Raw genomic sequence first — 26,797 nt, forward strand, 5'->3', positions numbered from 1 at the left:
TATCATATTGATTACATTTCATGACCCGCTAATCCACCTACCCCTATATTTCATGAAAGGCCAAAAATCCACTTCATAATCTGGCCTTTTTTGATGGAATGGTCACAATCTTCACATGTAAATGCATGCATGACATGACACGGCCACTTAATTAAAGATCCAAGGATTAATTATTGGTAATTGGGGGAACAGTATCCAAAGGCGTATTTTTGTCTCTTTCCGTGTGGGCCATTTGGGCCGCTTTCCACGGCTTTCTTACGTGCCCGTAAATAGCAGAAGCTTTAGGGGTATTTTGGTATCCCCAAGTCCTATAAGTAGCGCTGCCTGCGGTGACTCGTATGCCTTTATCGGATTCGGAGCCAGAGTCCTCCGCGGAGTCCGATATCGGCCGCCTCTCGCCTCCTGCTCCTGCTCCTGCTCCGGTCGACCGGAACACGGACCCGGGGTGACCGCAGGGTTCTCGATCTCCGGCGGGGATCGCGGGGCAGTGAGTAGAAGGGTTTGGCCTGTTGGGAAGGTGAAGGAGGGAGGAGATATGGAGCTCAAGTGGGGGAGCGGACGGCTGTGGGCGGCGGCGCTGGTCACGCTGGCGGCTGTTGCGGTGGTGGCGGCGGATCGTGGGCTGAGGCCAGAGGCGGCGGGAGCTGAGGCCGTCGAGACGGAAGAGGTCGGGGTGTCGGATTACGTGCTCAAGGTGGTCAATTTCCTGTGGCGGCCCGATGAGTCTTCCTACCAACACGTTTGGCCGGTAAAGATGCCTTAAGCTTGTTTCCCAACTTTACGGTTCCTTTTTGGTCGTCTTTCCGTTTGCATTTTTGTTTATTTTGATTAAAATGTTCTCTCTTTTTCTTCTGTTGGAAGTCTATGAAATTTGGGTGGGAAATCGTCGTCGGAACGATCATTGGGTTCTTGGGATCGGCGTTCGGAAGCGTCGGAGGCGTCGGCGGGGGTGGGATTTATGTTCCTATGCTCACCCTCATCATTGGATTCGACGCCAAGTCTTCCACTGCCATATCAAAATGTGAGATCATATAGAGATCGATATAAATGAAGCATAGTAAACAACATTTCACTCTGTATTGTTCGGATGCTTTCTGTTTGTGTGGCAGATGTATCTTTGTCCTGACTGTGTTCTTGTTTCTGCTTCATGCTTTGTGCTTGTAATCACTGCATTAGTTCATATTGCTGAAGTATTAGTGTAAATTTGGCACAGGTATGATCATGGGCGCGGCGGGATCGACAGTTTGGTACAACCTTAAGCTCAGGCATCCAACTCTGGATATGCCCATCATCGATTACGATCTAGCTTTGCTTTTCCAACCGATGCTCATGCTGGGGATCAGTATTGGAGTCGCGTTCAATGTCCTCTTTGCTGATTGGATGGTCACAGTTCTACTAATCATTCTCTTCATAGGTAACCGAGTCATTTCTTGTCCTTATCTTTGTGATTTGGTTCGTAGAAAGACTGTTTGGTTGAGAGATTTATGTCCTATGGTCACTGAACAGGTACATCAACTAAGGCATTCTTGAAGGGTGTAGAGACATGGAAGAAGGAGACGATAATGAAGAAGGTGTTTTTCTGTTTGTAGATCATTTTAGAATTGAAATGTTGATCCTAATTCAATTATATCATGCTTACCTGATCTTATGTTTCTGAATTTTAGGAAGCAGCGATGCTTAAGGAGTCAAACGGTATGCTGATTAATTATCTGTTGAAGTATACAAAGTTTATCGGAACTAATTGCTCATCAATGTCATGTCATGCAGGAAGGGATGAAATAGAATACAAAGCTCTGCCATCTGGTCCTGGGGGTGCATCAAAGAAGGCTCTACGAAAAGAGGTTGGTAGGAATCAACTCCAACTCCTTTTCGGTGGCAGAATATCTAACAGGGGATTAACATAATCAGACAAATGTTGCAGGCCCCAATCACCGAAAATGTCTGCTGGAAGGAGCTTGGTCTTCTTTCTTTTGTGTGGATCTCATTCCTTATCCTACAGGTTTTGAAGGTGAGTAATATGTTCTGAAGCATATAATCAAGTCCATGATGTTACAAAATGATCGATTAGTGACATGCCTTGTTTCCATCTCTTTCCAGCAAAACTACACATCGACCTGTTCCCTATGGTATTGGATTCTGAACTTGCTTCAGGTGCAGTCCTATGCTCTTGTCATACAATGACTTCTTACTTAGATTAGTAATCCATAGATGAATTCTGTAGTTACATCTAATATGTTGAGATTTCTGCAGGTCCCTGTATCTTTGGGAGTATCAGGTTATGAAGCTGTTAGTTTATACAGAGGAAAGAGAATTATCTCATCAAAGGGACTGGAAGGGACAGACTTTACAGTCATTCAACTTGTTTTCTACTGCCTCATCGGTGTCCTCGCTGGTGTAGTTGGAGGCCTCCTTGGCCTTGGAGGAGGGTTTATTTTGGGCCCTGTCTTCTTGGAGCTTGGTGTTCCACCGCAGGTGTGTGCATCTAGTACTCTTTTTCTGGCTCCAGTCAAATTTCAACTTCGCTTGTAGTTCTTGATCTCACTTTTGACAATGTAGAGAACACACTGCTCTGGAGGTCCTTTTCAATAGAATGCAATGCTATGTCTATGATAGATTAACATAATTCCCGATTCAGATCAAGATCCATGTGATAATCTCTTGTAGAATCAGATAGGATTCTTCTTTCTTTGGATATTTTGGGTGAATTCCAATTTGTTGCAATAATTCATGATGTGCAAATGTGGATCTCACTGTTTCTGAATTAACATACTTGCATCTCATTCAAGCACAACTTAATAAAAAAGTCTTTCTCCAGGTCTCGAGTGCTACAGCAACTTTCGCGATGACATTTTCTTCGTCCATGTCTGTTGTAGAATACTACCTCCTGAAGCGTTTTCCCATCCCTTACGGTAATGTTCTTCACCTGTCGATTACTTTCTGCATGTGAAATGAACCAGTACCTCGAGTTCATCGCACAGCAATTCACTCTGTTTGCTTCTTTCACTTGCATTAAGGTGTACTTAATCCTTATGTCTCTCGTAACTGGGCAGCATTGTATTTTGTGTCTGTGGCATTGGTGGCTGCCTTTGTCGGCCAGCATTTGGTTAAGAGGCTGATCGAAATACTGGGTAGAGCTTCTCTGATCATCTTCATCCTTGCCTCGACAATTTTTATTAGTGCAATCTCATTGGGTAAGGCAAAAATCTCTCATCGTTTATCTGAATCATTTTTTTGGATACGAACAAAGATGATCATAGCATTGTGCTTTCTGCTCTCTTGGTACTAAAATCATGTCTTCTAATACTTAACAGGTGGAGTTGGCATTTCAAACATGGTTCAAAAGATCCAGCATCACGAGTACATGGGGTTTGAGAATCTCTGCAAGTATGAAGCATAGCATCAAGATCTTATGTCCAAATACTTAGTTGGTTAATCGGGGGGCAGAAGAGATTACCCTGCAGTGCTCTTCCACCAATTTATCGATGCTTACATTCAATAAAGCTCTTGAAAATACACTATTTTGTAGCTTGTTTTCGGATGTCCTCTTCAGTAAGATGTTGAGCAACAGTCACCAATTCGAAGATGTCTTTTGTGCTGTAACAAAGTAGCCATAGGATGGTGATCTGCAAAATTTATTCTTAATCCCATTTTTGCATGTGATTAGATTCTCAACTCACATCTGTTGTTGTCATTTTCTTTGGAATCTGATCATCTATTTACACCATTCCTGCTTACTTGTTACTTCCTATGAGTTTGGTCCCAATCTCAGATGTCCAAAGTTGCACATACCATTTACAAGTGTGACTAGGAAAGATTCTTGCAAGGAAGAGATAAACTGTGTGCCATGTTGATCCATGTCAGACTGAAATATAATACAACAATGGGTACTGCTGCACTTTCTTCATGTGGATTGGCACCAACAATAGCAGCTGCTGGTCCTCTTATCAAGCATTTCAAGGACTCATGTTTTCATAACATCTTAGATCTTGCCTCCATTACTATCCGACACACAAGCATAAATGAATTGCTATTCTATCTCACTTTGCAATTTTGATTGTTATTTCGACGTGAACTGATAAGCTAAAGTTAAAGTAGAATGAAATCATTTGATAACTTAGTCGAACGAGAAGTTCTCGAAGTAAAGTTTAATTATTTAATTCTACTTCGGTTGGTTCTTGCATTGAGAGTACATCTACCAATATCCTATAGATGATTTGATTACCATTTATTTTTTACGACTAAAAGAAAACTTATAAGGATCTTTTATATTTCTTATATAAGATTCGAGAACGTATATAAAAGAAATGATACCTTATAAGGATTTTTTATATTTCTTTTATATATCTCTTACGTAGGATTAAGTACAGTAATAAGAGAATATATATATATATATATATATATATATATATATATATATAATTTATATTAGAATGGAAATATGAATGGAGCTTCTTTATGATTAGTACTAGGGCAAATATCTCGATGGGGTAGTATTGTTCCTCGAGTCTATTTAGGATATGATCGACATAATAAAGAGACTTTTGGATTTCTTAGTTGTCCCACACTAAAATCGTGCTCACAGTTTGCTTATTGGTAGCCAAATAGAGGTTTAGAGTTTTGCTCAAGATAGAGGAAGAGAGTTATGGCAATTGGGCCAGTTGGTGCTTCGGCTCTTCTAATACCTCATAACACTTCTCGGTCTATAGAAAGCCCTTTAGGTTCTTCAACGCTCGAAAGAAAGGTATACACCTATCATCAAATTTGGATAGAAATCGACTTAGCATTGCTATTCACCTTGTTAACTGTTGTACTTCTTTTATTGATCGAGATGGGCACATCTCTAATATAGCTCAAACCTTTTCGAGGTTTGCATCTATTCCTCTCTAGTGAATATAAATCTGGAAATTTTTCTTGAGCTAACTTCAAAAGCACACTTGATAGATTAAGGCGCATGTTGAGCTTGGTCAAGTCCACCACATATGAGTTAGCTATTCTACTTTTAACTATCATGTCGTCTACGTATATCTCGGTATTCCTTTTGATCTGGTATTTCAATATCTTGTTCACAATCCTTTCGTATGTCACCCTTGCATTTTTCAATCCAAATGGCATGACTTTGTAACAATATGTGTCTCAATCTATAATAAAGGAGGTATGTTCTCGATCTTATTGTGTCATCCTTATTTGGTTATATCCCAAGAATACATCCATAAAGGTGAAGAGCTCATTAACTGAGGTAGCATCAACTGGCTGATTGATTTGGGGGTAGGGGTAATCGTCATTCTGACATACTTTGTTGAGATCGGTATAATCAACATATATCATCTAATCTTCATTTGACTTTTTAACTAGTACAATATTAGCAAGCACTATGGGTACTACATCTCGATAATAAACCTAACAACTTGTCTACTTCATTGCTAATCACCTATTGGCGATCAGGAGCAAACCTGCGAGGCTTTTACTTCAGCATTGGGAGAGATGTTCAAATAGTGTTAGGCCACTTTAAGTCTATTTATAGCATGTCTCTCTATGATTATGCAAATGTCTCGATATTCTTCCTGAGAAAAATGATGATTTGCACTCGCTTCTCCTCGGAAAATGTTGTCTCGATCTTGACAACCTAATCAGGATGGTCCTTGTCCAAAGGTACATCAATCAGTGATTCTATCGGCTCCGAATATGAGAGGGACTTTGTGAAATTTCGAGGGTCCATCGGGGGTGCCTTAAGTCGGGCCTTCTTTGGTAGAGAGACCACCATCAGATAACACTAGCGCGATCCGATGTTGATCCTTGTTGGGAATTTCATCACCATTTGGTTGGTCAACAACACCGCCCTTAGCTTATTAAGCATGGGTTACCCTATGATCGCATTGTATATCGAGGGAATATTGACCATCATGAATTTAGTCATCATCATTTTGGAGTAGGGCTTGTCGCCAAACATGATGCACAAGCTCATAGTCCCGAGAGGGAGATAGAGTCGCTAGTGAACCCCATCAACGAAGAAGTCATAAAAGTGAGATCATTAGCCAAAAGCCCATGTTTTTGAAAAGCGTTAAAGTAGAGGATATTGATAGAGCTACCTGTGTTAATCATGACCCTCTTCACTCAGGCATTAATCATCCTCACAGAGATTACTAATGCATCATCGTGATTTTGGTTGGGGTACTCCATACCTTCTTGCTTGAAGGTTATTTTTAACTTATCTTCCGACCTCATATGTTTTTCGATGATAGCTCAAGCATAAGCTTTATGACTCAAGGAGCTATCTTCTCGTAAGGAATGTCCACCGATAATGACTTCAATCTACTTCTCCACCACCCTTTGAGGTTGAGGTGAAGGTTCACGATGCCTCTTGGCAAACCTCTCGAGGTGTCCCCAACAAATGAGTTCTTTGATTTGCTCCTTCAAATCATGATAGTTCTCTATGTTATGCCTATAATTGTAGTAGAAGCGGTAGCGCTTGAATTTATCCCTCCTCTCTAATGGTGTCTCTATCGATGGAGGGTCTTTCAAGAGCTCTTTTTTCCTTTATTTATAAAAAGTTTTAGTTCTAATCATGTTTAAGGAAGTCGACTCGAATCTTGGGCAGCTCGAGTCAATCATTTCTTATTCATGGTGGTGACCTTGGCGTCGAGGCTAATGATAGTCACTCATGTCTCAATCTTTTATGCATTTTCTTGTGCTTACTTGAGATCGTTGCCTCCATAACAATGTATTAGTTGGCTCTTTAGAGCACATTGAGTACCGTCGCCGGTAGCCTCCCCACCATTGATTAGAAAAAGCAAGAGGACTTGAGCCCCCATCTTGAAGGCCTATATCACAAGCGATGGATGGGCTTCCTGTATTCCTCATATCTTGTTAATAAATCAGGCAATGAAGATGGAGAGTATTTCTTCCTCTCCTTGCCCGAGTCCAAGAAGCATTATTGTCGATGACCTCAAGTGTGCATTCCCGAAGAAGTAGAGCTTAAACTCCTTTGCGAGCTAAGCAAAGGAGCTGATTGAGAGCAGTTTTTAAGCAAGTGTATCATTCTCATATTGAGTCTCTTAGCATTGTCAAGAAGGTGCAGTACATCAAGGTGTCTAAGGTGCCATACAGTGACATTTGGGTGTGAAAGACAACAATATACTCTATCAGGTTAGTATTATCATCAAAGGCCTCCAATAATGGTATGCAAAAATTTATCTGGATTGACTGCTCTTTGATGTTTTGAGTGAATGGGGACCGACCCGAGGTGGGATCAACTAGACTTTTCCCTCTGCATTATTGGAACTCTCACTGTATCTCTTATAAGTGTTGGTCCATTTGTCATAGTTGGATCCTTCAGAAGTCGTCCATCAAATTCACTAATTGGGTCTCAAATATGAGTAGAGCAGACTAGTGGTACGATAATGTGTTGAATGCCATGGTTGAGGGATCGAGGTGCCCTCTCAGCCAATAGTTCCACGGGCCATAGACAATGCTAAGATGCCGACACGACATCAAGTAGGGGGATCCTGACGGGTGCCGATGCTAGTGGCGGTTGAGGTATTAATTACGATTAAGATGGTGGTATCACTTTTTGGGCTAGCTGAGGCAGAAGTTACGCAATAGCTTGCATTATACCTATTAGCGTATATACCTTTTGAGTGAGGTTCAAAAACACCTCGGTAGGGACAAGCAGATGACCCGAGGTCATCCTTAGAAGCAAGAGGCCTGGTCATTGAACAAATGCTAGTTTCATATCAACATTTGCGCTAAAGTGGACGTATCAGAAGGATGACAGTTGCCCTCACCCCCTGAGTAAAAGTGTTATGGTTCAGAGATAGGGCCTCCTCATTGGAGCGTTCATTAAGAGGATTAACATGCAGATGTTTCTGTGATATTAACATCTCCTTCTAGCGCCAAAAATGTTAGAAAAATTATTATCAATATTTGAGTCAACTCGACATGGTCCAAAACTAAGGACATAAGAATGTCCGAGGTGGTAATTGAGGTAGCTGCAAGGTAGCTACGAGACGTCTCCGAGGTGGCTCCGAGGTGTCAAGCTCCCGAGGTGCCACCTACACTAAGATTGATGTCGGGGAAAATTTTTTGTCCTGATCCCTCTAATGCTCAAGTTAGTGATCGAAGTCTCTTAGTGGGTGTGGGTTTTTCTTTGAAAGAAAGCCCTCCGGCATAGCGCCAAAGATTAAATTTTATATCTAGGTTTGGAGGGGATAATCTGTAATCGCTCCAATATCTTCCACTTAATGTTTTGTCCATGTAGGCAAACAAGGGAGATAATCCCAAATGATCTGCTTTGGACTTTTGTCTACACAAATAAATAGGTAAAAAGTGACCTCTACCTTTTTCTTCTATAATAATTTTCACATGGTGATCATCCATTTGATAATGATTGATCATTAATATATTTTTTATCACGTTTAAAAAGTATAAAAGCTTACACATCTATGATTTATGATTTAGATTGCTCAATACATTCCCCATATATATTTACTAGATAGAATACATTCCCCATATATATTTACTAGATAGATAGATATAAAGTTACCTCTCGTGCAGTGCAATGGAAGCATCTAGTGTGACATTACTATATGAATGCGAGGATGCGTTCCCCTCACGTAATCTCGATCGGTTTATGTCAACAAAGATTTTATATATATATATATATATATATATATATATATATATATATATATATATATATATATATATATATATATATATATATATATATATATATATATATATATATATATATATATCTTTTTTCAAGATATACTAGATTATTGATTAGGACAATTAAGTATTCAGAAGATGCATGCATCTTGGGGTTTATCAAAATAAAAAAAATATTATATTTATTAATTGATTTCTCTCTCCCTCTACGTTAGGGACTCCCTAACATTGAGGAGGATGAGCCATTAGGCTCTACATCATCACGGAGAAGAAAAAGAGGTGCAATGGTCATCTTAAGTGGAAAACTCTAGTCTCTCCTTTTTTTTCTTAATATCATCTTTACCTAGTCTTAACTTAATATATGACTCGGTAGAATTATTATCTTTTTAAATTTCATCATTTATTAAATTTATTATTGATCTAAATTATAAAAAATATTAATATAACTCTCAAATTATTTAGCATCACAATGTATGATTAATAACATAGTCTTACTCTTGCAAATGCAAGTATTTTACCCTTGCCGAGTCCTTTGCCAAGTTTAAACCCATGTTATTTCATCCCTCGATTTACATTTAGATGATGATTGCCCTTACGCCTATCGTTATATTGGTCAGCCATTTGATGAGCCTAAAGTTCTCTTCATCAACCGTCGATGTGAGCATTTATCTTTGATATTATCTTCGATTACTCCCCCCACTTAGTATTAAATGCATTAATGTATCCATTGACATGTTACCTTAACCTAAAGTGAGATATTACGACGACATCTCACCATTCACTCGATTTCGACCTCCTTCAAGTTATCTTAAAGTATTTTCCCAAAATGTGTGATACGCACAAAAGTTCTCTTTCATTAATCCATAACTTATCATCTAAAAATTTATTATATTGAAAAAACTATTCTTTTCACATACTTTGTTCAAGAGTTTCGAAAACTAACTTCCCTCCATAATACTCCGTCTTATAGAGAATAAAATATTATTTTATTTTATCATAACAAATACATTTACTAGATTATGATACTTCATTGCATTGCAGCAACCCTCTATTATAGTCATAAGATATAACAGTGTGTTATACCCACTACAAAATTTAGGTATCAAACTTTAGTCACTTAGGATGGCCACGGGAATTCATGGTCCATGTACAAGTTATCATATGAGTATCAAATTCTTCGAGCCAATAGTTTCCCTTGCCTATTCGAGCATTTGCATAGATCTTTTGATTGTCGATCAATACATCACCGACTTGCATAGTTTCATTTATATCCAAGCACTATCACTTGTCTTGATTACTATCAAGTTAAGTTACCATATTAATTCATATTTTGAACTTAACCATGTCAATCTTTTTATGCACACAAGTTGTGCTTTTTGTGTACCTCGGATGATATAAATGAATCATTAAAGTTGGCAAATGCATATATTGATAACCGATCGTGATGTAAAATTAATATAAAGATTGATGCAATAAATTTGTAACAAAGATTAAATTAATACAACATTGAGCACATACTAAGAAGACATCAAGGATTGAGAACAGTTGCGTGTTGGGCCAGTATGACTGATGCTGTGGTGCATTGTGTTGATTGAAGAAAAACTAGGAGGGAGCAAAAACTGATTATATTAACATAAAAACATATCAATCGACAATGTTTTCAGATCTATTTCACCTGATGGAGAACTATTAGTTCTTGCCATACCATTGAAGTTATTAGATGTGCCCATGAAGTTATGTCTTTGTTAGGATTTTGTCCAAAAAATAAATGAACTGGAAAATATAGCTTATTTTTGAATCCTTGCATAGATTATATCACGAGACTTCGCCTGCTCTCTCGTGTCGCCGCATGCACACGATTGGCTTGATGGGGAAGCAAAGATGGTTGGCTTTGGTAGGAACGAGACGACTACGGTTGAGAGCCCAACTGCATGTAGCGAAGAACTCGTGCATGTATTTTCACGTCAAATTAGTGGATTCCATCGATAAAGATATCTAACCAGGCTGCCCTTATCCAAAATTTCATGGTTAACCTACAACATCATCATCGCCACAATGCTTTCAGAACATGATTTTGCAGGACTTAATAACACAATCTTGCCTGCATACCAATCATCTGCCTGTCATAGACTCCATTCTGGCCTAATCGAAGTTGGGCTCGAGAGTGAAGGGGAGTTTAGAAATGGGAGGATATTTATAATGGTTTCGTTTCGAGGGTTGCGCAGAGTTTGGTTGGGGAATCACCAGACTTCGCCTGCTCTCTCGTGTCGCCGCATGCACACGATTGGCTTGATGGGGAAGCAAAGATGGTTGGCTTTGGTCGGAACGAGACGACTACAGTTGAGAGCCCAACTGCATGTAGCGAAGAACTCGTGCAACAGAAATAGCTTAGAATGAACATTTGGTATGTCCTGTTCCACACTCTTTCACATGCAATGTCCAAAATTCACATTTCAACAGAAATATTTTGACTTGAGTGAGAAGATCAAATATATTAAAATAGTTTCAAGATATATATATATATATATATATATATATATATATATATATATATATATATATATATATATGTATATATTTATGTATGTATGCATCCAAGTTAGTACCTCTGTTGAAATTGAAAGAAATGAGAATGAATAATATTTGACCATGATTATTACTGTGGTCCAGTTGGTTTTTTATAATTGGTTCAACTAAAAAATTATTTTATGGAATAGATAAAAAAAAATTTAGATATTTTATATTCGGTGAACGCTAACACGAACTTAGTTGTTGATTGTGTCTAGCCTCCTTATGTTGATTAGATTATCGTGTGTTAAGTTTTTATTGGACTTAAATATTTTTCTCTATCATATATCCCCCATAAGTGCTTTTGAGGGTTCTCTTAAATTGTCACAAAGTGCTGGCTTTTCCAAGTTGTTTGTTCTATTCGAGCCTTTGAGAATGAGTCCAGCACCACCTCCATTTAAGGTGGTAGAGCCGTCGATGAATAGTATCTAAGCAGTTGAACCATCATTTACATACGATAATTTTGTGAGGTGATCTTTCTAACTTCTTAAATACATCCTAATACTCCTCAGTCCATTGGAAATCTGCTGAAAAAAAAGATAGACACATTTCGTCGAATTGAGATAAGAATCAACTAAGCACTACTAGTCAACCAATTAACTATTAAACCCTTTTTATCGATCGAGATAGGTTATACCTATTCCTCTTCCATGCATGATGAACCCGAAGAATCTCCTTGAATTGACTTCAAAGATGCACTTGATTGGATTAAGATATTTTAATTTTTTTAAAAAATTGAAAAATCTTGACTAAATTCGTTAGATGCCAGTCAACCATGTTGCTCTCCACTATCATGTCATTAACATAAATTTTCATATTTCTTTCAATATGATGTTTGAATATTTTGTTCCATCTGATATGGGAAAGACCAACTAGCCACCACCCACTATACGAGCACAATATCAAGATAGTTTTTCTCTTACCCATAAAGGATGGGGTCTAAATGTGGCTTAAGTCAATCTCGAAAGTGTTGAGCTACCGAGACACCTCCTAACATGACCAAAGATAGATCAAATCGATTATAAACTAGCTCTCCTATAGAATATCTATAGGAATATTTTGAGAAGATCAAGAGACAGTCCAAATTAGTTATGAATCAACCTCCCCTACGGAATATCCATAAAAATATTTTAAAAATATTAATAGATAGTTCGGATTGATTACCATCAGTTACCAATATATCCTTAGAAGATCAAGGGGCTATTTGGATCGATTGTAAACTTTCTCTCCATGATCCCTTTGACGCTCAAGTTAGTGACCAAAGTCTTTTAGTGGGTGTGGGTTTTTCTTCGAAAGAAAACCCTCCGGCATAGCATTAGAAATTAACTTTTATACTTAGCTTTGGAGGAAATAATCTCTAATCGCTCCATCGTCTTCCTCTTGGTGTTTTGTTCATGTGGGAAACAAGAGGAGATAATCCCAAATGATATGTTTTGGACTTTTGTCCACCTAAACAAATGGGTAGAGGGTGACCTCGACCTTTTTCTTCGGTAATAATTTTCACATGATGATTATCTATCTTATGATGATTAACCATTAATATATTTCTTATCATGTTTGAAAAGTATAAAAGCTTATACGTCCATAATTTACAAACAAACACAAGATATAATATATATCAAGATATCAGTAATTACTCGAGACTTTTGGTTGCTCAATATATTCTCCATATATATTTACTAGATAGATAAATATAAAGTTACTTTTCGTGTAATGAATGCATCCAGTGTGATATTATTATGTAAATAAGAAGGATACATTCCCCCTAGACAATCTCGATCCGTTTACTCCAATATGCGTTTATGCATTTATTAGAGCTACAAAAATGGCGAAGTAACTGTCATTACGATTACCGTCTTGGACACAAACAGCAACGCTAATCAACTGGATCGAGAGGGAGCTGAAGATAAGCAAATTCACCTCTCTATATATATATAGACAACTGAATAAAGGCTCTTTGTGTTGACTAACTGAATAAAGCTGGAACTTTCACCTCTGTGTTCAGAATTTTTATTCAAGTTAGACACTGGAGTTTCTGCATGATCTTCATCAAATTCCAATCCGTTGGCCCTTTGAAAGTTCTGCAAGAAACAGCCAGTCTGCATCAACCATATATCGTATTCTAACACTCGTCTCCTGTTCAACCATGCAATGTAAAACTGGCAAGCATGGTCTTGTTTGTGTTATGGTGTTTCCATGTCACTAAAAACCTGTTCATGAACAAACACGATTGGCTAGGATGTATATTTACGCTTGAAGGACTGACACATCGTACTTTGTATCTTAAATCATATGGAGGTTTAACTTCTCCCTCTGAACTAAACTTGTTGTCTTCCTCTGAGATGCTTTCTAATGTTGAGTCACTGATAAGATTAAGCTTCCTTGCTTCAGTTAGAACAGCCATAGAAGATCTTGCATGTCAAATAGGTACACTAGAAACCTCGGGGAGAAACTGATCAGAGTATGATTTTGCATCGATGACTATCTGATGTATCTTGCTAGGGAGCATAAAATGTTCTTCCTCAAGTGAGTATTTGTAACATCACTCTTCTGTCCTGGATGATTGAGGTGACTCCACAAACAATATATATATATATATATATATATATATATATATATATATATATATATATATATATATATATAGATTGTGTCGGAGAATACATCCTTCCCATTCATTCAGTAATATCACACTAAATGCATTCATTGTACGAGAGGTAACTTTATATCTACCTATCTAGTAAATATATATGGGGAATATCTTGATATATATTGTATCTTGTATTTGTTTGTAAATCATGGACGTGTAAGCTTTTATACTTTTCAAACATGATAAGAAATGTATAAACGTGGCAACCATTTCTAGATTATGTCGGTGAATGCATCCTTCCCATTCACACAGTAACATCACACTAGATGCATTCATTACACGAGACGTAACTTTATATCTATCTATCTAGTAAATATATATATGAGGAATATATTAGCAACCAAAAGTCTCAAGTGATTATTGATATCTTAATTTATATTTTATCTTGTGTTTGTTTGTAAATCATGGACATATAAGTTTTTATACTTTTCAAACGTGAAAAGAAATGTATAAACGTGGCAACCATTTCATGGATCTTTGAGGACTTATAAGTTATCCATGGATGTGGGAATATGTTATGTTTGATTAATTTGATTGATTAGAGGGGACATGCCAATCTTATTTTACATTCAATTTGCAGTCATTTCTGTACATTTGTTTGGTACTTGTTAGTCTTTCACCTTTTCCTTGCCTTCTTTTATTCTCCATTTTCTATCCGTCTTTCTCTTCGTTTCCTTTTTTGTAGTCATAGTCATACTTGTGCTTGTTTGACATATATGATGGAATAAAATGAGTTTGTAATGCTATAGTGGAGAAGAATCCGATTCGTTGTTGCTTAGAATCTGATTCGTCTTCTAATACTTTAGGTGTTGGCATTCGGAACATGGTTCAAAATATCCAACATCATGAGTACACGGGCTTCGAGAATCTCCGCAGCATAGCATCATGCTATGACGTTTTGATGGGTTAACTGATCTACTAACTTCGTTTAGTCTAAATTATTTATCAAAATATTTAAACTGAAATTAATAATAATATATTTATTATATTTTTATAAGTCAATATTAATCTTGTTCGATGTGAAACTAATCATGAGTTCCCATCATTTATTTTGGGCAAAAAGAGATTAACCTGTAGTGCTCTTTCACCAATTTATTGATGCTTGCATTCAATAAAGCTCTTGAAAATACACTATTTTGTGGGATGTTTATGGATGTCCTCTTCAGTAAGATGGTGAGCAACAGTCACTATTTGGAAGATGTCTTTTGTGCTGTAACAAAGTAGCCATTAGATTCTCAACTCACATCTGTTGTTGTCATTTTCTTTGGAATCTGACCATCTACCCATTCCTGCTTGCTTATTGCTACTTCCTATGAATTTGGTTCCAATCTCAGATGTTCAAAGTTGCACATACCATTTACAAGTGTCACTTGGAAAGATTCTTGCAAGGGACAGATAAACTGTGTGACATGTTGTTGATCCATTTCAGATTGAAATACAATGGGTACTGCTGCACTTTTTTCATATGGATTGGCACCAACAATAGCAGCTGCTGCTCCTCTTATCAAGCATTTCAAGGATTCATGTTTTCATAAACATCTTAGATCTTGCCTCTCACTTTTGCAATTTTGATTGTTATCTCAGCTAAAGTTAAAGTAAAATAACTTAGTCAAAAGTTAAAGGTAGAATGAAACCATTGGACGACTTAGTCGAATAAGAAGTTCTCGATTGATTGTTACGAGACTTACAGTGAGAGTATATCTACCAATAATCGATTTGATTAGTATTTATTTTTTACGACTAAAAATTAATTTATAAGGATCTCTTATATAAGATTCGAAATGAGCACATACATAAAAAGATTAAATACATTAATAAGAGAATAATATATCTCATATTACAAATTGGACTACTACAAAATAAAATGGTCAACACATTCCTGAATAATATATCTCATATGACCCTTTTCTACAGCGTTTTCTAAATATCAAAACAAATTAATGGCGCCGACCATTCACGTATTGAAATTGACCGGATCCTCTCCAAGTCGCGAAGAATACCATGTGCTCCCACTGATAATCTCATTAGCTCCCCGTGCTGAACGGTGATACCATCTTGTTGAGATGGACGGATGGAATGGATGACTGAGTTGGATGGAGGGTGCAGATGTGGCATTAGAGGTGCACTTGCATCGATGCAATTTGTAGAGGATCCCACCACCGCAAAAAGCGGAAACCATGGGCGGTTATAATGTAGCTTTCTTTTGTTGCTTTCCCCTGTTTTTTAGAGATCTGTTCTTCTTCTTCTTCTCTCCACAGTGGAAGGCGAAGGCGTCAATCACGATCTCCTCATCGTTCTTCTTCGATCTACGCGCGATCACTGTTGCGTTAGCTCCGCCCGCCTCTTCTGTCTCCCCTTGCATGTCTTCCGTCTCCACGTCTCTTCGGCACATCGTGCCGGAGAACTCATCCACCAGAGCGATCGCGGCATTTCGCCGAGTTCCATGTTGCGTTGACGGGCGGAAGCTCGCGTCTCGTAACGCCCGTCGTCGGGCGCCGGGATTAAGAGCGGACGAGAAGCGGTGGGGAAACGTGAAGGCTGTGACGAGTCCGGACTGCGACGGTAGGTTTTGATCTTTTCCTCTGTTTCGTTCATTCGTCGGAGAGGTCTTGATCTGAAGTTGAGCTTGAGATTCCCTCAAACAGATTCCTTTGAGATCATGTTTGATGAAGTTGAGCTGTGACTCCTTTACCAAAAAGATTCATGCCTTTTCTGATCGAAGAGTTGACTCAGATATTGGTGATCGGAATTTACTGAATTTTGATTCTTATTTTAATTTGAAGAGATTCGATGAATGTATTTTCACGTCAAATTAGTGTTATTTGTTGGTCAGTTCTCTCTCTCTCTCTCTTTTTATGTTGCCTTTAATTTGAGACTCAACAGAGTCATCATGACAAGGAAACATAGGGCTGATAGTAAATGTCTCTCGACGGACTAATCTGAGTGTTTGCTGATCAGGTCCTATGACTGCTACCGGCACATCCAATGTTCCTATCTTGTCTGGTTCTGAGGTAAGGTTATTCCCTTCTTGTGCATCATTATCGTGTTATTATTATACAGCTACAACCGATCACTGTCAGAGATCATGGAATAATCATGTGAAAGTTGAGCTTCTTGAGTAGTATTTTAGTGTCATGTTGCTTCCTAATAAAATCATTTCTAAGTGACTCCAACCCTCTAACTAGAATAATATTCAGTGATGCAGAAAGGTTTACTCTAATGACAAAGGGGGGCATATGGTGATGGAATTCCTTGTTTTTGCCTTGCTTCAATCCTTGATTTATTCTTTTCTTTCTGGAATTCTTCTTGAAACTATAATTTGCATCACTGACCACTTGTTTGGTGCCTAAGAGCAAGCGTTGTTCATCAGTTGAAGTTACTGGTTGGAATGACATTATTGGAGGGGAATATATGGATGAATTGATTGCAATTTCAACAGGATTCAGAAATTTCAGTCGATCTCTATCTGATTGCTCCAAGTATCTGCTTCTGCATTCTTCTGACAGAGCAGTAATTCATAGAGCCGAGAGTCTTGGAAGTTATAATTGGCTCACATCAGTTGTGGATATTTCAATTTTGTACTCATACATGAGATTGCACTCTTTATTATATTTTCTTTCTCCTACTGCAGCATATCCACATGACAAGTTGCTTCGGGGTAGTCATTGTTCTAATTAGTGTTTGTTTGGAGAATTCCTAGGTTGTAGAAAGGCTTAAAGCGTTCCATGAAAGCAGAACTGGCGAGCAAAATTACTTGGCCATGTACTCCAGCATTTTTGGTGGAATTACCACAGATTCTGCAGCAATGGTGATTCCCATGGATGATCACATGGTCCACAGAGGGCATGGTGTTTTTGATACTGCTGCTATAATGGACGGGTAAGAACCAAGCATTCTGGCATGCTTTTGTGAATATCTAAGATGTAGACATGGTTTATGTTATCGTTGAGCTGAAAATTTAAGTAGCTTTGCAACTGGGATTACTCATCTAGAACTTAGCTTGCTTTTTCTTGTTGTATAGCATAATTCAAAGAAGTTGCAGGATGAGGGTGATTAGTTTTCCATCCATTATTTTCAGATACATTTGCTGTGCCTATCCTTTTACAATCATGTATTGCCATTACAATCTAACAGTAGCTCCTAGCAAGAAAGAAATAGACACATGAACATTTTGTTTTCCTTCGGAAATCATGTTTCTTATGATTTATATGATTGTATGTTTAAAATTATAATATAATAAACAGAAATCATACTGTCTTCAAGAACAATTCTTACATCACACATGACTAATACTTTGTATGTTTCTCCAACTCAGGCACCTATATGAGCTAGATCAGCATCTGGATCGTTTCTTGAGGTCTGCATCAATGGCAAAAATCCAGCTCCCTTTCGATCGATCAACTATAAGGAGTATCCTTATACAAACTGTAAGTGCCTCAAAATGTATGCAAGGGTCACTAAGGTACTGGCTCTCTCCAGGACCTGGAGATTTCTTACTATCTCCATCTGGATGTCCAAATCCTGCTCTCTATACCATTGTGATTGAAGGCTCATCCTTACCAGTCTTTAGTGGTGTCAAAGTAATAACATCTTCCATCCCAATGAAATCTCAACAATTTGCGGTGATGAAGAATGTTAATTACCTGCCAAATGCGCTCTCCAAAATGGAAGCTGAAGAAAATGGAGCATTTGCAGCGATTTGGTTGGATGATGAAGGGTTCGTTGCCGAGGGCCCCAACATGAATGTCGCTTTTGTTACTGCAGACAAAGAGCTACTCATGCCTTATTTCGACAAAGTTCTCAGTGGATGCACAGCAAAACGAGTGCTAAGCCTCGCAGAAGAACTCGTAGCGGATGGGAGACTTAGTGGAATCAAGTTGAGGAATATAACAGTTCGGGAGGGGAAGACAGCAGAGGAGATGATGCTCATCGGAAGTGGAATCGTTGTGAAGCCTGTTCTGCAATGGGATGATCACGTCATCGGTGCTGGTAAGTTGAATTATGCCTCTTTATATTTGTCTGATAAGACCCTTCTCTTCTTCTTGTTTAGAAGTCAATCGATAATCATCATCTAAATCTATAAACAGATGCATGTTTACTCCAGATTATATATTTGCATGCAAAAATTCTTGCTGCATTTGTTTCTTTTGTATCTATAGATAACTAGGGTTGATTTTAGTTCTCTATAAAGGAAATAACTAGTTTCATGATTACTCAACTTGAAATCTCAGTGATAGATATAAATAGCACCAATTGTCACCAACTTTTTCTTCCACATCACACTTCCGTCTCCTCTCTTCCTATTAATGTTTCTTTCTTTCCTTTTCTTATTTATGATTACGGTAAATCTTAGCTACAGTAGTTTATTCAAAGATTGTTATGTGAAGCTTCAAATGACCAATTTTGTTCTCGTAGGCGAGGAAGGTCCTGTTGCACAAGCTCTGTTTGAATTGATTTTGGATGACATGAAACATGGTCCGCCTTCGGTAAGAACGTCTGTTCCGTACTGACACAAAAATGTCACTGCTTGAGATAAATTGGAAGTGTAGCACATGCAAAGCATCACCTGCTGTGTCGGACTGCCTCAATCACATTTGGTCGCACACAACCAACGCTCATACCGAAACATGGTCCGCCTTCGGTAAGAACATCTGTGCCGCTTGAATGGTGCGATTGGCATGGTTTTCTTGCGCCATTGGCGTGCATGATTAGAAGAAAGTCGAACTGTGTTACCTTCGATTGTACTATTTACTTGGCATTTAATTCTGTTCTTACCCAAGCATGCATGGGAATTTCTTCAAGAAAACGTTCAAAGTCTCCCTGACGATGACATAATGGTGTAGTTGAAGAAACACTACGCCCACCAAAATTCTTGAAATCAGTAAGCTGCAGAAACTCTAACCATTTGCCAGTAATCTCTTTGTAAAAGCTACCAGTCAAACATGATTTTGTATTTGAAACCCATTGGATTTGTTTTTATCCACCGCTCCTCAATCAATGTGCCCTTCGCCTTTTCATTCTAGACTCGACCTGCCGATAACCCTTTGTCTGAGCCATATTTAATTCAACATCTCGGCCATGACCCAAAAAACCACCCCTCAATTGCCGATCCACCAGAAGCGGGCGGCTCCTCTCCCTTGAAATCGGGCGCCTTCGATTATCTCGATTACCATCACTCCCATCCCATTCAAGTGCTGCCGGTCGATCAAGTTGGTGTCTTCTCCGATACTCGAGCTCATCATGATAGTCTTCTCTCTCCCTACGCTTGGAACCTGCAAATTTTGCTCCACACGCTGGAGGTGGCATTCTTGGATCCTCAACACCCCAACCATGATGTGGTAGTGATCCGTATCTGTGGGAGTCATGACGGGGAACACAGCCGGTTGGATCCAATGTTCTCGGTGGAGACCCACCACGAAAGGAGGCCTCCCAAGAAGGATGGCTGGGTGCAGGGAGTTGAGGTCCATAGCGGTGCTTGTTGCAGTTGTTACGATGCGTCCGTCGAGCAAAATTCAGATTCCCACAACTAACAAATCATGGAATGTTACTAAGAGCTGATAAAACATCAGAAGCAAAATAAATGACAATAACCGAAGGCATCACACGACATTAAATTTGATTCCATCGGCGGGAGAAAACTTACTAGGGGGCATGATAGACCCAGTCACCTTCTTGAGGGGTCAAGTTGGGATCATTTCCGTGAATATATCCTCCTTCAGAGACAGACCCTCTACATGCAGTGTAAACTTCTCGAGACCTACCATCTGCCCTGCCACCTTGTGAACCTCGGCCAAACCTCTGTCTCGTTGAACTGTACAAATCTGGATCATGCTGACCATCCAGTCTCTGTCGTCGAGGGGAAGAGGCAGAACCTGCACGAACAAAATCATGATTTATAGTAAGTAGTATGGTGGCTATAATGTAATCATGTCTTTGCAGGTCAATCATGAAATTATGTAAACAAATGAATCACTTGGCAGCACAACAATGGAATGCCAATATCCACGATCACATTTCAGACATCATAGAACACCGATGAGCGGGCTTACTGCAGTGGATTCAGTGGAATTCAAGTGCCAAATACCACAATTCAAGCGAGTATCTGCTTACATGCTGCCAAGGGCAGCATTATAAATCAAATCGTGAGCACCGAGGTTGACAATGGAACTAATCAAGCTGCATTAGTGATTCTTTCACTTGGATGAGTAGACCCCAAAGTACTATGTTTTCTTGGTCGAAAATACTACTCTGAAAAACACTTTACCTTCTCCAAGAAACTTGAAGGAGTGTGACTACAATCACCATCCAAGCATCAAGCATAAAGTCTCTCAAATCGGACTAACTTACACCTCTTCAGGAAGAATCCTCTTTTAGTAGACAGTGCAATCACAAGCATACCGATCCAACCGATGATGAACTACTACATGGTATTCCTCTATACAATTCTCTACCAATTTTTCTTGCAACAGAACCTTTGTGCGCTTAAACACTGGACAATGCTCTGCGTAAAGTGTCAGAGGAACATGGCTCTACACCCCCATTTTGCAACAACCATTTTCAAGTAGAGAAGTAGTGCTAGTTCTCATTTGTTCTTTCCGATACAATAAATTTCGAAAAATCAGTGGCCATAAAAGATGTCACAACAGATTGCCTACCTGCCAAGCACAAAACCTTTGTTTGCTTCAGCTAGCAAATTTTCATGCCTTTAGATTCTTTCTCTGTAGGATCAACACACTGACTCCATATGATATACTAATCATAAATGAACATAAAATGCTTGAAATCTTCATCAAATGAAACCAAAAAAAGATCTGCTGAACTTGTATGTGATAAAAAATAGATCACCACTTCTTTTGTAGAAAAATGAGCAAAAGGATGTGGCACACCAAAGTTCGCATGAGAAACAAAAAAGCATGTCAGAAGTCATCCTGACTGCTCCAATAAGATTAAATTCCAGTTAGCACGATCTAACAGAGAAAAAACCTGTCAAGGTCTTGCACTATAAAGCCAGCCACAATGACTTTTACTCAGATTTGAAAACCAATGACCAGAGCAAATAAATATGTCAATATATTTGCCAATCCGTAACCTGTGATTGTAGGTGAACAATTAGCCTTATTGGATTCCATCGATAAAGATATCTAACCAGGCTGCCCTTATCCAAAATTTCATGGTTAACCTACAACATCATCATCACCACAATGCTTTCAGAACATGATTTTGCAGGACTTAATAACACAAGCTTGCCTGCATACCAATCATCTGCATGTCATAGAAATTCATTCTCAATTTGGAAAAACATGGAGCTTGAACTAATTGGCTATTATATTAAACATGCAAGCTAGAAGATGTATACCACCAGTGTTACAACTTTATACAAATCACATAATCTTGGACATTCACAACACTCAAATCTAGAAAAGGAAAACTTAGCTATTCAAACACAAGGGGAAACCATTTCAAAGCGAAATTGACAGATAATTAGTACATGAAGAACAGAGTGATTTCAACAGTTACTGCATGAAGCTGGAACAAGACAATTATTTTCTATTGATTAAAATGCATTAAAACACGTTGGAATAATCAGAAAATACTAACCAAGAAATATATCAGAAAATTCTAACCAAGAAATATAGACTCCCTTAAGAAGCACATTAGCATGCAACACATTAGGTGCAATTACTAAAACCAAAAATACTTTCAACAAATTTTCTCTCTTTACTTTGTGCATCAGTGTTTTCCAGACAACAGGACATGCTGAGCGACAACATCACTTTTGCACCGGCTACTTGATGGTCCACTGGCTGGTAGGTTCAGATTTGTGTCAGCACTAAACCTAAAGATCGTGTTCATTTCTCTAATCAACATTGTTTAGACGTTGCTTTCAACCAATGTATCCATGTGGCTACCAAATATCAGGTAGAATATAACATCATAAGCAAAAAATGAGCAATAGAACCACATTACATTGAACAATAATAACAATGTCTTCTGAAAAGTGCAATGAAGAGAGATATATTCTTTTTCCAAATCGTATAAGAAGTATAAAATCAGAAGAACAAAAACCATGAAAACGATGAGCAGTTGTGTATTCTCAAGGGCTCTGCTCACATTTTACACAATCCGCTAATTATTACGGTGCAGATTAAAGAAAAGAACAGAAGGAACACGAAAGATACAATCTAAAAGGGTTAATTATAAGATAAAAAAGTTACTACTTTTTAATCGAGGTTCCTACATCCTAACAAAATGAATGAAGAACAACGGAAATAGAAGCACAGGAATTCTGATAATAGGAACTAAAAGCATGAAAAAATATCTCCATGACCAGATTGAAACCCTAATTTCTCAACCAATTAAACCATCAAATGGCACAAAAATGCACTATGGATGGAAGTAAGAGATTGCATCAGCGTTTCGTAACTGAATCTTCATCTGCTGTTTAAATAAGATGAAAAAAGCATATGGAAACGGATGGTAAACTCATTGTTCTCATAATTATGGGGTTTCGGAGGCAAGAAAAACGATGAAAACCTGGACGTTCGTGGAACCGCTGGTGGCGGGAGTGGAACACCGTAGACCCGCCACGACGGCGGGTTGGCGGCGGCGACCCGCGCCGGCGCCGGTCCTGCGGACCGCCGCGGCGCCGGGCAGGAGGCGGCGGCGGATGGTGCTGGTGGAACCGAAGAGAATCGCTGATGCGGGCTTCGGAGGCGGTGTCCCGGCGCTCCTCGTCGTCCTGGCTGCCGGGGCCCGCACCGGTCCGTCTCGGGGACGGAGCAGGCGAGGGTTCCTGCGGCGGCGTCTCCTCGTCTTCGTCTCGCTCGCGGGATCTCATCGATCGCTGACTCGTCTCGCTTCGCATCACGTCGCCTTCAACTACGGCGGAATGCGTCGGAGCGCTCGCTGTGATTTGGTGGGGTTGTCGAACAAATCCGCCCTTAAAACAGAGCGCGAATTCCATGGAAAAGAGCGCGCGCGCGCCGTTTCCATTGGCTTTCCCTTTACACAAATGTCCTCATGCCATTATTAAACATATTTTATTACTATTTTCATGATAAATAATCACCAATAGTATATGATTTTTTTAATAATACATATATACGTATATTTCAGATTAAGTATGCAAATTTTGCCATCTTTTATTTTGGAATATATTATTAGGCTCTTCATAATTTTCATCCAATATCATTCAAATTCCTATATAAATAAATAATATATATATATACATATATTATAATAGTAGCTATGGTCAGTGGTGATTTGAATTATAATTATGTTTCTAATATAATTACAATGTTTCTGTTCATTGAACCAATTTAAAGGAGGATGCTTTATGTATTATTGATTTTAATTAGCTCATATGGGTTACTATTTTTTTAACCTATTAGCCAATTTTATAAATTTACCTTTTATTATTAATTTTGATGTTATAAATGTGTGTGATCATCAAACACGTTGCTGCCTAATTATACTTCCAACTCAACTCAAAAAATAATGTATCCCTTTCTTTTTAGGATTTTTTTTGGGTATATTGAAGAATTTCGCTCGAAGAATTTCAAGCGTACAAAATTTTATGTTTAATATACCTTTTTCTTTCGAAAAATATATGATACTTAATTGTGAAAGTGTTATTAGAGTATTTATGTATCATTTGTAATATTATACCGTACTATTCGATATGAGTGATATGTACCGATCTGATAGAAGATCAGATAATATATCGGTATATCTTAATATATCATATATTGATATATTTGGTATAAATCGGTATGTCATGTACCTAGCTGATCGATATATCACTAAGATATGATATTCAGAATCTTACATTTACGATATATAATTTATAAATATATATATTTATCATTACCGACCTCTCAATTTAGATGATTTCTCTTTATGTAGCAACCAAAACTATCTCATAGTAGACATATATAACATGATCCTCAACTAAAGTATCGTATCCACTCAAATGTTGTTGAAATCAACATTAACCCAATAAACACATCAATAAAAAATTAATTACTTTATAGTTAGTCCTCGTTTATCATTATAAGTATATAATAGGACAAATCATATCACAAATAAATAAAAACTATAAAGGGAATATTTAAACTTTCATAAAATCAAGTGTGAGACAAAAGATTGGTATCTCCAATGGAAGTGTCATCTTTTATCATATATATCGAGAAATCATATAAAGCATGAGTATAAAAAATGTTTATTTCCTAATACTAATGGATGATTCTTTTTATATATTTTTATAGTAATTAGTCAACATGATTTACTATGTATAATCAATTAGACATTTTATAAGTTTTACCTTTTATTATTGATTTTGATTTATGTACAAGTATGTAATATGTATGCAAAGCATATGAGTGAATGCATTTTTTATATTTTATGCACAATTATCAAACCCAGATCGGATCGAATCGAACCGATTCATTGAATTGGAAAAATTGTGATCCGAACCTCAATCTCATTCAATTCACTAATCAGATCAATTGGAGTGTAAAAAACACTAAAATATCCTTAAAACCCTTTTGACAATTTTTTTACTTCAGAAAAAAAAAAATCTTCACATTATTTTATTTTAATTTAATTTAATTTTTATAATATTTTTATTTCATTTATTAAAGAAAAATACATTAATATCTATTTCAAATGCAATTAAAAAATAAAAATGTAGATTCTAAACTAGTATTACTCACTGATTAGACCATTTGAACCTTAAAAAGGATTTGAATGCTCTTAGTATTTTATTAACTATCAAGGACATTTAAATTTTTATCCGTACATAAGTCTTTTTATAATGATAAAAGAAAAGACATTACTCAAAAGATGACATCGAGGGAATGATAGAAAAAAGCCCATCTGATGCTTAATCAAAGATGATATCGAGGATTAGAAATAGTTTGAGAGGTCGGGCTAAGCCAACATACTTAAAGCCCTTTTATAAATGACTCTAGTAACTATCGACACTTTGTCACATGTTATTCCGTAAGATAGTTTCATAGAATCATCGAAGATTATGGAATGTGGAGTAATCGAGTATTGCCCCAATTATGGAGAGTTGCTCAAAATCTTGGGTGTTGTGGTTAGCATCATCCTTTGTGCTTGGAGACATACAACATGTTGGGAGATAATGTCTTTACAAGATAACTCATTATGTAATAGAAGTGCTTCATGCCATAGTTGGGCCACGTCAAGATCAGGGATGCTTCATTGTTAGATTTAGTCGTGTTATGGGTTCAAAACTCTTCATGGGTTTAAGATGCTTCATAGCCAAATTCGATCACGAGATGCTTCATAATCGAATTTGGGATGCTCAAATGGCCAGATTCGATCACATCGAGGATTCAACATACGTCATGCGTCATGAATTCAAGATGTTTGATGATCAAATTTGATTGCATCAAATATTTGAGATGCTTCATGGTTTGATTTGTTCATGTTAAAAGATTTTTATCGTTTTCTATCGCTAGTCATCGTAATCGCCTTTGATCTGCTTCGATCATATCACTGCATCTAATTTGATTCGATTTTGATGATTTGATATCAATCCTCTGATACATAATCTTCTATGTCCAATCAATCAGTGGCCTCGAGCAAGGCAAGGATGAAGCTTTGAAGGCCAAACGATGTTTGAGCCTGTTTGAACTTTGGAACATTATTCTGAACTCACTTTTAGCTCGAGGCCTTGAAATTGTCTCTCTCATTCTTTCTCCTCGAGTTTGGACTATGACACGTCCGAGGGTGGATGTAAAACATTCATTCATTTGCAACAGTGTCGTAGAATCTTCAGCTCAAGAGAGAGCTGTCTCAATGACGTTGCCCTAATGCACACCGGCCATGCAGCCTGACGATATATGTTCTCTCTTCAGCATCGCCTTCTCCAGCAAACTCTCC

General features: G+C 37.9%; 2 protein-coding genes across 2 annotated transcripts; both read left to right on the forward strand.

Annotated features, from left to right (window-relative positions):
- The first annotated feature begins 362 nt into the window (after positions 1-362).
- LOC135643638 (sulfite exporter TauE/SafE family protein 3-like) lies at positions 363-3,676 on the forward strand. Its single transcript, XM_065160849.1, has 12 exons — positions 363-748; positions 862-1,021; positions 1,214-1,414; positions 1,507-1,571; positions 1,665-1,692; positions 1,768-1,841; positions 1,922-2,008; positions 2,098-2,151; positions 2,251-2,472; positions 2,816-2,909; positions 3,051-3,191; positions 3,312-3,676. The coding sequence occupies exons 1-12, from the start codon at positions 536-538 to the stop codon at positions 3,395-3,397; spliced, it is 1,425 nt and encodes a 474-aa protein (XP_065016921.1). The 5' UTR covers positions 363-535; the 3' UTR covers positions 3,398-3,676.
- A 12,433-nt stretch (positions 3,677-16,109) lies between these two features.
- LOC135583075 (D-amino-acid transaminase, chloroplastic-like) lies at positions 16,110-19,624 on the forward strand. The gene is made up of 5 exons (XM_065158188.1): positions 16,110-16,447; positions 16,844-16,896; positions 17,586-17,764; positions 18,201-18,874; positions 19,301-19,624. Exons 1-5 carry the CDS (start codon positions 16,246-16,248, stop codon positions 19,393-19,395), a joined length of 1,203 nt encoding a protein of 400 aa, XP_065014260.1. The 5' UTR covers positions 16,110-16,245; the 3' UTR covers positions 19,396-19,624.
- The last annotated feature ends 7,173 nt before the right edge of the window (positions 19,625-26,797 follow it).

The sequence above is a fragment of the Musa acuminata genome, chromosome BXJ3-7, assembly GCF_036884655.1.
Source record: "Musa acuminata AAA Group cultivar baxijiao chromosome BXJ3-7, Cavendish_Baxijiao_AAA, whole genome shotgun sequence".
NCBI lineage: Eukaryota > Viridiplantae > Streptophyta > Magnoliopsida > Zingiberales > Musaceae > Musa > Musa acuminata.

Bases quoted from the DNA above. Each gene is read 5' to 3' on its own strand.
- LOC135643638 (XM_065160849.1), top strand. From the start codon at position 536: ATGGAGCTCAAGTGGGGGAGCGGACGGCTGTGGGCGGCGGCGCTGGTC. The intron at 749-861 runs GTAAAGATGCCT...TTCTGTTGGAAG, and splicing joins CCTACCAACACGTTTGGCCG to TCTATGAAATTTGGGTGGGA. The intron at 2,910-3,050 runs GTAATGTTCTTC...GTAACTGGGCAG, and splicing joins GCGTTTTCCCATCCCTTACG to CATTGTATTTTGTGTCTGTG.
- LOC135583075 (XM_065158188.1), top strand. From the start codon at position 16,246: ATGTCTTCCGTCTCCACGTCTCTTCGGCACATCGTGCCGGAGAACTCA. The intron at 16,448-16,843 runs GTAGGTTTTGAT...TTTGCTGATCAG, and splicing joins GACGAGTCCGGACTGCGACG to GTCCTATGACTGCTACCGGC. The intron at 17,765-18,200 runs GTAAGAACCAAG...TCTCCAACTCAG, and splicing joins ACTGCTGCTATAATGGACGG to GCACCTATATGAGCTAGATC.